The 14309-nt window shown below is 36.7% G+C and overlaps 1 protein-coding gene across 12 annotated transcripts in view; it reads left to right on the top strand.

Moving 5' to 3' along the window:
* PLCZ1 (phospholipase C zeta 1) overlaps positions 1-1394 on the top strand; it is a 54788-nt gene extending 53394 nt beyond the window's left edge. For all 12 annotated transcript variants that reach the window (XM_063785467.1, XM_054664119.2, XM_054664120.2 and 9 more), the window contains 2 exons: positions 295-444; positions 1250-1394. In XM_063785467.1, coding sequence (XP_063641537.1) covers positions 295-444; positions 1250-1335 — 236 coding nt within the window. In that variant the 3' untranslated portion in view covers positions 1336-1394. The remainder of the gene's footprint in view (positions 1-294; positions 445-1249) is intronic.
* The last annotated feature ends 12915 nt before the right edge of the window (positions 1395-14309 follow it).

Genomic DNA, 14309 nt, shown 5'->3' with positions numbered 1-14309 from the left:
GGAAATTATGTAACATCTTTGTGGCTCAGTTTTCCCATCCCACCCTGATGGGGTGGTTATCAGAATTAATTGAGTTGATCCATTCTTAGAACATTGCCCAGCAATAGTAAACACTCATTATTGTGTGGTTATTATTCCTCTCACACTGAGTATATTAAAAACCTATGTGCTCTAAACAGAAGATATTATTATTGTTAAAGGGTTGAAAAGAAAAAGTTTGGAGAACAAATGTAATCTATTTTTTCCTAGATATGGTATCTATTATTCTTTGTATCTTCTTTTTTTATATTTCAGCTTTTAGTCCAAGATGGAATGAAACATTCACATTTATTATTCATGTCCCAGAATTGGCATTGATACGTTTTGTTGTTGAAAGTCAAGGTTTAATAGCAGGAAATGAATTTCTTGGGCAATATACTTTGCCACTTCTATGCATGAACAAAGGTAATGTCCCTAAAAGTTAGATGATTGTACCAGCATTTAAATATAACGTGTGTATATCAAAGACACATTTTGACATACCAAATAGCTCTATCATAAAGTAGGATGTAAAGGAAATTTTATGTATTGACACATATTTTTTCTCTATGGAATTATAAAAATGTGTTCTCATGTGGAAGGTGGGGTGGGGGTGTGGGACTGACAGGAAGGCTAATTAGACAAACTTGGCATGTATAAGCATTTCTTTACATGCATCATAGTTCTTCTGTTTCAGTAAAGAGTAGTCATGACTACCATAAAGAAATGATGATGGGTGGCAACCAGAAGGGAGAAGCAGTGACTCATTCTTCCTGCCTGAGGAGAAGAGATTGGGAGCCTGAGACTATCCTTTTCTGACCCCTTTTCAGGGCTGACTACCTTTATGTTGCAGAGTCACCTTTCCAGGGTGATTTACACTGTGCTCCCAATTACCTTGTCTCAATATGCTTACTTTTCTGACAGCATCTGAGATGTGCCTAGGAAACAGGTCTTCCTGAAGCAGAAGGGTGGTGGCTAATTTTGGATCATGCAGCGCTTTGCGGAAGGAGAAGTATGAGCTGTGTATTCAGTTTTGGGCAGTTAGGAAGTCAGAATAGAAAATGCAAATATTTAATTTTTGTGGAAGATTAATATACCAGATGGGAATATAACTCTATAGTCATGGTTTTTAATGTAGGCTTAGTAAAGAGCTCTTGTTTCTCAGCAAGGCTATTGGAGACACCACTGATTAATTGGTTATTGGTCTAATTAGATATAATTCCTTTTGCAGGTTATCGTCGTATTCCTCTATTTTCCAGAATGGGTGAGAGCCTTGAGCCTGCTTCACTGTTTGTTTATGTTTGGTACGTCAGATAACAGCTAATGATAAATGACATATCATTAGCTATGCATCACAATAAAACAGCCAAAATGAATGTCTTTATGTTTTCTTTTTTAAACATAAAGAAAAATAATTACTCATAAAACTAGAAATATTGAGCCCATTCACTTAAAAATATACAAAAATAAATCAGTGGCAGAAAAGAAAATAGAAACTTCAGAGGGTCCTAACCCAGCATGGCGTTCTTGTTTGCTGATTTCTCCTGCCCTTCTGCTGCTGAGTTGTTTTCATCTGGCTTGTATCATTTTTAATTACTAGAATTTATAAGCTTTTGAAATACATCTAATTATAAAATATACATTGGCAAATATTTAGCAGTATAAAAGAAATGTGAAATCTAAGAGTGTTTTAACTTCTAGACACCCACTACTGCGTATTTTTGTGGGAAGGAATTAGATTGCCAGGCCCTCTGAGCCTTTTCATATCCTGGAGAGTAATTAGCCCCTGCATTCTTAAGCTAGTTCTTAGATGCTGTGCACTGGAGTTGGTACCCTGTAATTAGACAGCCATTTTTACGAGTGTGTATAAAATTGATTTGCCTGCAAACTGTATTCAGACTCCGTATCTATGAAAGAGATCTACTGTGTGGACTTACATGCTTGGATCTTAAATTAATTTGCAATGTTTCTGAATCTATACTAAATATACTTTCAAGATGGTTTCTTGGTCAAAGATGAAGTTCCTGTGCTATCTCACCTGCTGGACTTCTTACCAACAGCAAAACTTTGCTTTATTAAATGTCATGTAGAAGAATATGGAACCACTGATATTAATACTAATTCTACCACATTGTTGCATAGTAGTGATGTGAAAGCACCCAGCACAAAGTTTGACAAAGTCAGGGACTTTTAATAGGGACTTTTGCAATGGAATCCTAACTAATAACTAAAATAACAAAATGTTTGGGATGTGTACTAACACGTGATATCTTTATGACCAGAAAATATAACCCAACTAGCATGTTTTACTATTATCATGGTTTACTCTCAGTACTAAATGTTTAAAATAAACATATCACTGAGAATTCAAATTCCCAAGCCATAGGTAGTAAGAAATGGATGTGGTTACTAAGTGCACAATCTTCCAGTTTCCACCTCAAGGGCTGTTGGATTTAAGATCAGTGCACACCCTTCCCAGTAGGGATGCACAGCCAATTCTTAGAAAGATGCCTCTGTTTTGCCAGATAATGAATGGATCTTATTTAAATCATCTACTGTTCAGCATGACAGCAGGAGGGAGTTTCAGCCCATTGACCCAAGGCTTTACCCTTCCCTAATCTCCTAAGGCCTTTTGAAGATCTGGAATTCCATGAAATTTAAAGGCTTTAATCAAGCGAGTTTTACAAGAGAGTTCATTAATTCTGCAGTGGAATAAACTTCTCATTTATACCATCAAGCTTTGAAATGAGAGAGAAAAAGGATATATTTTATTTTCTCTCCTTTTCTTTAGGTACCAAACTTATCTCACTAATTTTGAAGACCAAATTGTTCATTTTGAAATATTCCACTCTATATTAGGAATACGGACTTTGCAAGAAATATTAAATTATTTTATTTCTTGTTCAAGAATCTTATGATGTCTTGAAACATTTTTGGTTCCATTTTAAAATTTGCATTATTTATCATTTAATGTCCCTATGTATTGAACTAGAATTTTGATTAGAATTTTCTCACAAGAACTATTAACAGATTTTATTCATGTAAAACTGCAGAGTCAGGGAATGTTCTCACATTTAGAATAGGTTGGGAATGTTGTGAGAAGACAGATTTGATTAATGCTTTTTAGGTACAATTCATTTACAAGAAAAAATTGTGTTGGTAAATGTAAGAAAACATCGGAAAAGGCTAAATGAACCCTTGAGACTGTGGCAACAGAAGATTTTTTAAACTTTAAAGTCTTAGTTTGAAAGTCAGTTCCTCAGGGAAGCCATCCGTGTTCTGCTAGATTAGGTTATATTCCCTGACTTATGCTTCCTTACAACTGATAATGACAGTCAGGAACCAACTTTGTACTATCAGCCAGACTTTAGTGTTGCTAGGAGCTGCCGTGGAGCTCACAGCTAAACTGTGGTGTTTCCTTGTTGAACATAAACAGTTTCACAGAGCATCAACCCGGACACACCCACTCTGTACCATGACGGAACACGACAAAGACAAGAACATTCCGGAATCATGACTGAATGCACGGCAAAAACATGAATATCGTCCAAACGCAACAATGCTACACACTCCCCTATCCTGGCTGACCTAAATGACTATTAATTTATTACCAAGTATCGCTTTAGCCTTGATTTACTCCTCTCATCTTATAGATAAGATTTACTCCAATCATAGAATTGACCCCTGTTCTTGACGGCATCCAAATACAGAGAAGAACTCTACTTTTTTGAAATCTCCCCCAAATCATTTAATCCAAGCCCAAATCCAATAGTGAGTCCTTTCTAATACCCTCTTACTGAGATGCCGTATGGCTTCCCATGTTGTGTCTCCTTTTGTAGTGAGCAATAGATGCAACTGTGTGTTCCTGGTTGTCTTTAGGTGGACAAATTCTGACTTCTTCCATTATCTTGTACTTATATGTGTTACAGAAAGGTTTAATTATGTTGTTAATTTTGAGGGTTTATTCTTTTTCTGGTTGTGGTTGGTTAGGGTCTCAAATAGAAGATGAGTACAGTCTCTCTACCCAGACTTATCTGGACTTTTGTCTGGGAAATGATGGTCACTGGAGGTAAATGACAGGCTGGTTGCTAAAGAGTAAAGTTGCCCTGTCTCTGAAAGAGGTGTGAGGAAGCTTCCCTGTAGCTGTAAAGAGAAGGTCTCCATTTTAAATGTTGGATATAAGGGAGTGTCTTGAGGGATGTAAAACATGTCCCTTATACAGAGCCTCTAGGAGTTCTAGTCAAAATCTTTGTGCAAATCTCAGGAGATTTGGGAGTCACACTAGGAAGAAGCTTGTGCTGTTGGTTAGTGCAGAGAGAATGGAATCCCTTTTGAGTGAAATGCTTATGGGATTGAACAATGGACATTTTACTGGGGGACTATATGGACTGGATTTCATTTTTCAAGAGTTCTTAATATCCCTTTCTTCTCAGTACCGCAAAAACATCTGTTTAATTACATTACTTTCCAAGTAATAACACACTGGAAATATGTGTACCAACAAAGGGTTCTTATGATGCATTCTAAATTCTTAGGCCATAAAATTTGAGCATTCTATAGGATTCATAGTTAAGCTACTTCTACCAGCCACTGGAAACCCTCATTCCAAACACTGAAGGGTTGAATTGAAGTGGATTTGAACTGATGAAGAGATAGATTTTCTTTTATGTATCTTCTACGCTTACACAACAGCTCAGCACACCTGGGAGCTGGTGTTAAATGCCTTTATAATGTACCTGTTTTCAGGGATAAGTGCCCTTTTTCTACTTTCCATGTGTACACAATTTAACTTTCACACTTTCAGTCATCTTTTCCATTCCTCTCGCAGGGCAGTCTTTTTTCTAATGTATTAATCACAATATCTGCAACGTTAGCCAGGGCCTAATGTGTGCCTAATATTAATAAAAATTAATCTTAATCCTTTCAGCAATCTTACATTGTATTGTTAATGACACAGGCTCAGAAACATTGAGGCAGTGTTTACAGGCATTATAAACATTGCCTATGGTTTACAGTAAATGACAGAACCAGGGTTATTAATCTAGGGCCATCTGGAAAAAATGAATGTTGTCACTTAATGCACAATACACAAAAATTAACTCAAAATGGGTCATAAACCTAAATGAAAAAGCTAAAGTTATGAAACTTCTAGAAGAAAGCAGATAGAATATCTTTGTAGTCTTGGGATAAGCAAAGGTTTCTTGAAACATTAAATGCATGAGGCATAAAATAAATGATAAAGTTGATTTCATCAAAATTTTTTTAAAAAGAACTTCTGCCTTTTGAATACATCATAATGAAAATGATACGGTAAGCTATATATGTATCAAAGGACTTATATCCAGACTATATGAAGAATACTTACACCTTAATAATGACAACCCAGTAAGAAAAATGGGCAAAATATTTGAACAGGCACTTGCCAAAAGGAAATATGTGAATGATTAATAAGCACATGAAAAGAGGCTCAATGCCATTCATCATCAGAGAAAGGCAACTTAACACTATAATGAGTTATCATTAGTATTACTAAAATAAAACACAAATGACCACACCAAATGTTGGGGTGGATGTGGAGAACTGAACTCAATCACTGCTAGTGGGAATGTAAAGTGGGACAATCACTGTGAAAACAGTTTGACCATTTCTTACAAAGTCAAGCACATCCCTACCATATAACTCAAGCTTTTTGGTCCTAGATATTTACTCAAGGGAAATGAAAACACATGTCCACACAAAGGCTTTCCATTGATTGTCTATAGAAGGATTTTTTATAATAACCCCAAACTGGAAACAGCCCAAATGTTCATGAACAGGTGAATAGACAACAAATGATGTTATATCCAATACTATTTAATGTAATAAAGAAATAGACTATTCATACATGCATTAATAACAATGAATCAAAATGATTAAAATGAATGAAAGAATGTAGGCAAAAGGTAGTTATGTACTGTGTGGTTCCATTTATTCAAAAGAACAAAAAATGCAAATTAAATTTCTGTAGTAACAGAAAGAAAATCAGTGAATGGCGTTAGGGATGGAAAGAGGGATGGATTAAAAGGAGCCACAAGAAATTTTTGGCATTGATGGAAATGTTTATCTCAATTATCATGATGGTTGAATAGGGGTATGCTTATGTCAAAACGAGTCAAATTGTATACTTCAAACGTGAAGCTTTATTAACTTCAACTATATCTCAAAAAAATTGAAAAAATTCAAATCCTGAAAAGAAAAATAGCATAATTCTGGCTTTCTTTTGAGCACGCTGACCGGTAACTTGTGTAAATGATGCATGAAAGGTTTATTTGGCTCAGATGTGACAATATGTGTTCTAACAGCAGTATTAGCCAGACCTCTAATTGGATCAGGTGATAGAAGCCTTCCTAAGTGGGGACACAGAATTGAATGAATAGGAGGTGTAAAGCACTGTTCTAGACTCTGTGGACAGCTGGGCTTGCTAGAAACTTGTATAGAGTTGTTTGCATAATATTTATAGCAAATCCACATATCCACAATGTCATTCATTTAACCAATGAGAGTTATATTTCTCATATTCTTTATGCTAATTGACATACTCTCTTGATTGAAATACATTTATGTGCACCCACAGACACAAACACACCACATACACAAGCACACATGCATATGGATACACATGCTCACACATAAATATCAGGTGTTTTATGACAAATTATTAAAGTACAATTTTAAAACCAAAATGGAAGGATAGATTTGTGCTTATATTTTTTAGATCTATGTACATGTTTAGAAAACACAAATAATTATTTTTGTTTTAAATGTAGACCAGTTGTTCTTAACCTTATCTGAACACTGGAATCATATAGAACATTTAAAAAATACTGATGTCTTTTCTCCTTTTTAAGAGATTCTGATGAAATTGGTGTGGCATTCTGCTTCAGCTTTGTGATTTTTAAAAATTCTTTAGGTTATTCTAAAACAGTGCTCTTAAAGCACTGCATTAGGTCCTCAGCCAGTGAAAACAGCATAGGGGACATTTTAAGAGATGAAAATTCACAGGCTTCACCCCAGACCTCCTGAACTGGAAACTCAGAAGGTCTGGCCAAGCAGTCTGCCTTCTAACCAGCCCTCTATGTGATTCAGATGCATGCTCAAATTTGAGAACCACTGTTCTAATCAGTGGTCAGGACTGAAAACAACTAGCCTTGCCTCTATTCATTACCGGTTTGATTGCACGGTGCTGATTCAGCCTATGTTTTGTGCCTGGCTTAGCTTTCTAGAAACTGTCTTGCTCACCATCTTTCCTCAATTCATATGCTGGTTTAGATTTTGCTCTCTGGATTTAAAGTGCTCACATATTTGTGCATCATAGTGTGGCAAGCAGCCTGACCAGGATCTGCTGTTGGAATATGACAGTATCTTGTGTTCAGCCAAAGCCCTGATACAGACTCCCCTTTTCTACATCAAACTTTCTGGAGAGACAGAGCTTTCTTCCCTGGTACCTTTTATTTTCCTTTTGGGAAAGAATCACTCTCATTCATCTTTATATTGTTCATGGTGATTTATGACAAATATCTGTTCAGTAAGCAACAAAGTGTTTTGAACCAGATGTTCTGGGGAATAAGAAAAACAGTTTTGCTTTTACAATCTCTGGGAATCTGAAGTTTTAAAAAATGAGGAATGCATAGATCTTCCTGTTATTATTATTTTACATGGCTGTAATCAATCTTATATGTGTGTTTCCATTTCAGACCTCTTCCTAGCATAATCTTTCCCTTCTGACCTTCTAGTTTTTCTAACACCTATTACCTTTTAGGACTTTGCTGAAGAAAGAAAGGTAAGACATCAGGAATAGTTAAGTGGGCAGGCAAGTTAGTAATAATTCATTACATTTATAGTAATGCTTATACTATAGTCCTGCTTATTGTTCTACTTTAATCTTGCTAGACTGATTATTCTTTGTAGTCTACATCAGAGTCAGACAGTAAGAAATACACTCCCTTCTTAGACACCTAACTATAAAATGAACATAACTACCATGTATGTAAGTGATAACAGGAGAGAACAGAGTCCTCAGGTGGTTGAGAGTACTCAATGGGATACTAGCAAGGCAAATGCAGGCATTTTCACTGAAGAAGCAAGGGGTAAATATACTGAGACTGATGCTCAGTTTGCTAAAGGGACATCTGCAAAAAAGCTGACTATGGGACATGGATTATATTAGATTCTTTCAGTTACAAAGTACACTGAACCTGGCTTGGTGGCTTAAGCAAATATAGACATTTATTAGCTCATATTGCTAAAGAGAACAGGTAAATCTGGCCTCAAAAGAGGCTTGACCTAAAGGTCAAACAACATGATTAGGACCTGGTTTCTTTCTCTTGTTTTTTCAGTTCCATGTATTCAGTTTTGGGTCCATTTTCTAGCTGTCTCTTGCCTCACAGTCCCAAGATGGCAATGTCTAAGGATACCCATGCAAAGCAGGAAGAATGAGAAAGACACAGGTCTATTGACTCGTGTTGATGGTATAATTTTTTTTCCTTTCTTTCAAAAAGTTTTTTTTTTTATAGATTCAGAAGGTATATGTTCAGGTTTGTTACCTGGATATATAATTGTGATGTTTGAGTTTCTAATGTGCCTGTCATTTTAATAGTTAACATTGTACCCAAAAAGTAAAATCTCAAACCTCACCCCCCTCCCACCCTTCCCTTTTTGAGTCCCTAGTGTCTATTATTTACCCATCTGTTCATTTGTACTTATTGTTAGCTCCCTCTTATAAGTGAGAACATGTGGTATTTGATTCTTCTGAGTTATTTCACTTAAAATAATGGACTCCAGCTCCATCCATGTTGCTGCAAAAGATATAATTTTATTCTTTTTCCTGGCTATGTAGTATTCCATGGTGTATATATATCACATTTTCTTTACCCAATTAACCATTGATGAGCACTTACTTGGTTCTATGACTTTGCTATTGTGAATAGTGCAGTGAAAAACATACAGGTGTAGGTATGTTTTTGATATAATGATTTCTTTTCCTTTATGTGGATACCTAGTGGTGGAATTGCTGAGTTGAATGGTTGTTCTGCTTTTAGTTCTGTGAGAAATACCCATACTTTTTTCCATAGAGGTTGTACTAATTTACATTCCCACCAGCAGTGTATCAATATTCTCTTTTATCTGCATCCATGTGAAGATCTGTTGGTATAGTCTCAATGTACCTAGACTTCTGTAATGGTTATAAAACTTTCCCCAAAACAGAGTGGCTTGAAACAGCCATCGATTTGTTTATGAGACTACAATTTGGCTGGACTAAGCTGATTTGCTGGTTTTACCAGGTGGGAGAGGGAGGAGGAGAGTTTACTCATGTGACTGTAGCCATCTAGACCAGCTCTGTCCAGTTTGACTACTTATATTTAAATAAATTAAAATCAAATACAATTTAAAATTTTGTTCTGTAGCCACATTATTAATCACATTTCCAGTGCTCAATAGCTATCAGTGGCTAGTAGCTACCATATTGAATAAGGTAGTTACAGACTATTGCCGTCTTTGGAAGTGCTGATCTAGAGAGTTGGCTGGGGCTAGATATTCCAAGATGGCTTCACTCACGTGACTGGAGCCTCAGTTGAATGCTAACATAGCTGAGTCAGCTAGTCTTCTCTCTCTCCCCAGGTTACCTTTCATCCCAGGGTTCTTCACAGGCTGGTGGAAGTGTTCTAAGCGGACAAGAGCAGAGGGTGCAATCTGTGTTGAGGCCTGAGCATGGAAGTCATACCATACCACTTTCAACTCATTACAGAAGTCATACAACATCACTTTCACTCTATCGTGTTAGTTAGAGCAAACAAAAGACCAGCCTAGCTTCAAGCAGTGGAACATTATGCTTTGCCTCTTCATGGGAGTAGTTGCAAAAAATTTGTGACCATGTTTCATCTACTATAATGCATGACAGCAAGAAAATGTAGAAGGTTTACTCTCTCAAGAATAATGGTTGGCAGACTGAAAATGTTAGATTAAATATTGATTGGAGAGAATTAAAATTCTGAGTTTAGGAGGAAATTCATGTACTTGCTCAATTTATTTGTCCAAAAAATTCATAGAGTGAGAAAATATCACGTGCCAGGCATAGTAGCTGAGGATAAAGTGGTAAACAAAACCAACACGCTTCCCACTCTCATAAATCTCACATTCTATTGCAGATATGTAAAGCAAACTTACAAAATTTTAGATAGTTACCAGAGGGTAGTATGGAGGTGTTACTTTAGAGAGTAAATTCAGGAAATGAGAGAAATCCTTTAGCTTCTCTAAATGTCATTATTATATTAAGCTATTGTTTGAATTTAATATATGTGGCTTATATTTAAAAGGTGCAATGAATGGAAAAGCATTTAAAATGTAGTTCCAAAAGTATTTGAATACATGTGTTTCTATATGCTTTTCCCTCTAATATTCTTTGTCTTTTGATTTTATTCTTCATAGTTGTGGTAGACAGACTGTAAGATATCTACCAGTGATCTTCACTTCCTGATACTCACAGCTTTGTGTAATCCACTGCCTTTAAACAACTTGCTTTTATCCCATAGAATACAGCAACATGGAGGTGATGTCACTTCTGATTGTGACTTCCATCTTGCTAGTAGACTATTGTTTTCTTGGCTTGCACACTATGATGAAGCAAGCTGCCATGTTAAAGAGGTCCATGTGGCAAAGAGCTTAGGGCAGCTTCTGTGGAACAGCCAGAGAGCAACTGAGGCCCTGAGTCCAACAGTTTGTGAGGAGCCGAATGCTTCCAACAGCTACTGAAAGAGGGTGGCAGTGGATCCTTCCCCTGATGAGAAGTCAGATGAGACTGCAGACCCTTTGCAGCCTTGTGAGAGACAGTGAATCAGAGGGCCCAGTAGCTGTGCCTGGATTTCTGACATACAGAAACTATGAGATAATTAATGCGTATTCTTTTAAGCTGCAAAGTTTTGGAGTAATTTGTTACATAACAATAGATAACTAGTAGAATAGGTCTTTTCTTTGTGGGGAGAGAAAGGATTGTAGATATCCAAGGCTTCTCTAGCCTTGTTCGTTTGTTCATTTTTGGCTTTTTCCTTGCCATGAAACCCTAATAGTTTTAGAACTCCATAATGGATGTAAAAAGTATATCTTGGTGAAATGGCTCTGTTTATGATATTTTCATATAACAACAAATTTTTCTATTCTAGTATTTTCTCAGTGGGGACATGTATATCACATTTTCATTTCAATAACTTATATACTATTTCAAATGTGAAATTTGAAATTATATTGTAGGGATTACAGTAGGGATAGCTGAAGAACAGTTTTTTAAAATTTTGTTTTTAAAAGGATCCTTTCCTGTACCCTTTATGAGGGGCAGTATATGAATCAATTTAACCATTAAAAACATGAATAAATTCCCCTATTCCTTAAGCCTGTCTTCTTCATACCTTTTGGAACTAATTTTTAGAACTTTTCTGCTTCAGCTAAATTAGTCTGCTTTTTAATTCTCTTCTATGTACAACTTTGGCAAACATTTCTGTATTTTAATTTGTGCCATCTTTTGTGTCATGTACCAATCTGTGCACAATTTAGCCTTCACATCTCACTTCTTCCTGAAAGCTGTTCTTGGTTGTCCTCACCTGAGCCAGACATTTTCTCTTAGCTCCTTCAGCAGACCTACCCTCCATCCTGCTCACCTTGCCCTCTGCCTAGGTAGTAGCCCTGAATGGACTACATCGAAGCATTTCTGTGCCCTCTTGCTCCTGTTAGGTTAGGCCATGGGGAGAAGCCCACCAGGAGGTTGAAGGGAGGGAAGAGTTCAAGGCATCTATTCCTCAATTTTCCTCCCAGTGAGGTCACCTTGGGATGGTCATGTTCCTCAGTGTGACTTGCTACCCTTCTGGGTTTTGGTCAATAAGAAACTCAGTGTCAGTAAAGAAAAGGTCAAAGAATGAAACTACATGTTCTGATTTTCTCATATTCATTCAAATGTGATGAGTAGTGGGAGTAGAAATCAGCCTCCAGCATATGGAATGTTGAGTATATTAAATAACAAATTTATTTTTATATAGTTGTTTTAACCTAGATTTATACCAGTTTTTTTCAAGTCATTTGACTTTAATTCCAGATTCTATCTTGAAACTTACATAATCAGAGATCACACATTAAATGAGCACATAACATAATGAGTAAAAGTAAACAATTAAAAACCTTTCCCTTTTCTTAATTCGGGAAAGGTTTGTTCTAGATGAGCAATGATGACTGAGTAATAGAGGTGCTGAGAATTAAGTTAGAATAAGACAGTTGTATTTTCTCATTAAAAACAGTAACAACAGAACAGTTCTCTGAAGTAATATAAGCTAATTCTGCAAGACTGAGAAATGTCAGAAACTATAAAGCCATAAATCATGATCCCTTGCAAAATAAAATAATCTCTTTAAATTCACTTGTCTTTGCTATGATCTGAATGTTTGTGTCCCCACAAAATTCATATGCTGAAATCGAATCCTCAAAGTAATGGTATTAGTAGGTGGGGCCTTTGGTGGGTGACTAGGTCATGATGTAGCCCTCATGTATGGGATTTGTGTCCTTATAAAAGAGCCCTAGGGCACTTATATGCCCACTCTACCAAGTCAAGATGTCATGAAAAGGTGCTATATGTGGGAGATGAGCCTTCACCAGACATTGGGCGCCTTGATCTTAAACTTCTCAAGCTCCAGAACTGTGAGAAATCAATTTCTATTGTTTGTAGCCCCTCCATGGATGATATTTTTGTTATAGCAGCTTGGATGAACTAAGACAGTCTTTTTGCATTTTGGAAAAAAATTCAAATTTCCCTTTTCCTCAGCATTTTTCTGGAGCCTTTCCTTTCCATAAATTGTCTGCAATAATGAAATTTTTTTATATCCAATAGGGTAGCCACTAGCCATATGTGCCTCCTCACCACTTGTGATGTGCCTAGTACACCTGAGAAATCAAATTTGTAGTTTTGTTTCATTTTTAATTGAGTAGCCACACATGGGTGGTGCCTCCATAGTGAATGCTGTAGCTCTGGAGTGCTGATCTCATGTGTGATCTTCTTAGGTTCAGGTTTTCTGCATTATGCTGACGCAGTCACACGCAGTCCCTTATTACACAAAGGGAACAGGCTCTCGTGTTCTTTCTCCTACATGTGTCTGTTTCTTCCCAGCTGTACTTACTCGATTGTGGATTCAGTCCAATAAAAAAAATCCCAATATCTTCTCTGTATGGTGCATAGCAATTTATGAAATGTTTTTACATACACTATTTAGTTTGATCCTCATAATAAATGGAACTAGATAGCACTTTTTCTTTTTCTTTCTTTCTTTTTTTTTTTTTTTTAGATGGAGTCTCACCCTGTCACCCGGGCTGGAGGGCAATGGCCTGATTTCGGCTCACTGCTGAAATCACTGTCACCTCCACTTCCCAGGCTCAAGTAATTCTCCTGCCTCAGCCTCCTGAGTAGCTGGGATTACAGGCGCACGCCACCAAGCTGGGTTAATTTTTGTATTTTAGTAGAGACAGGGTTTCACCATATTGTCCAGGTGCTCTAACTCCTGACCTCGTGATCTGCCTGCCTCAGCCTCCCAAAGTGTTGGGATTACAGGCATGAGCCACTGTGCCCGGCCGAAACTGTGTTTTCTTAAATAATTTTTCCAATTGAAAGCTTCCTAACTGATTTGATCAAGTAAAGGAGCTCATTTGAAAGAATGTTTCATGACAATGTAAACATTGGTTATTCTGGAATTGGTGAGAAAAGTGCACCTAAAATAGTTCAGGATGATAAAGTAAAAAGAACACTGAAGAGCTGTGCCTGCCACTTATCATGAGATTGATAATAGCAATAATAATAATGATAATAGTAATAGAGACATGTATTACCCACTTACCATATTCCAAGCATTATCCTAAGTGCTTTATATGCAGAAACGAAGTTAACCCTGCAGAAAGGAAGTTAACCCTCATATCAATCCCTGGAGATTTTGCAGATGAAGACAATAAGATTAAAGAGGTTAAGAACTGTGTTGAAGGTAATGCACCTTGGGTAGTTGAAGCTGTCTTGGGTAGACCCTTCAACTCTCATGGTTTGTTTGCTCCCCTTTAAAAAGGAGGTTGCTGAACTAGACAATATCTATGTTCTAGCTCTCTGTGGCACAGACAATTGAAATGTCTAAATCAATAATGTGATTTTTGGCAGTGTCCTTTCTGATGTTGTGTGTGTGTGTGTGTGCCTATGTGTGTAATTTCTGCAATTGTGGAGAAACGTAGCAATCTGATAA

The sequence above is a fragment of the Pan troglodytes genome, chromosome 10, assembly GCF_028858775.2.
Source record: "Pan troglodytes isolate AG18354 chromosome 10, NHGRI_mPanTro3-v2.0_pri, whole genome shotgun sequence".
NCBI classification, from domain to species: Eukaryota; Metazoa; Chordata; class Mammalia; order Primates; family Hominidae; genus Pan; species Pan troglodytes.
This window is presented reverse-complemented; position numbering and strand designations above follow the sequence as displayed.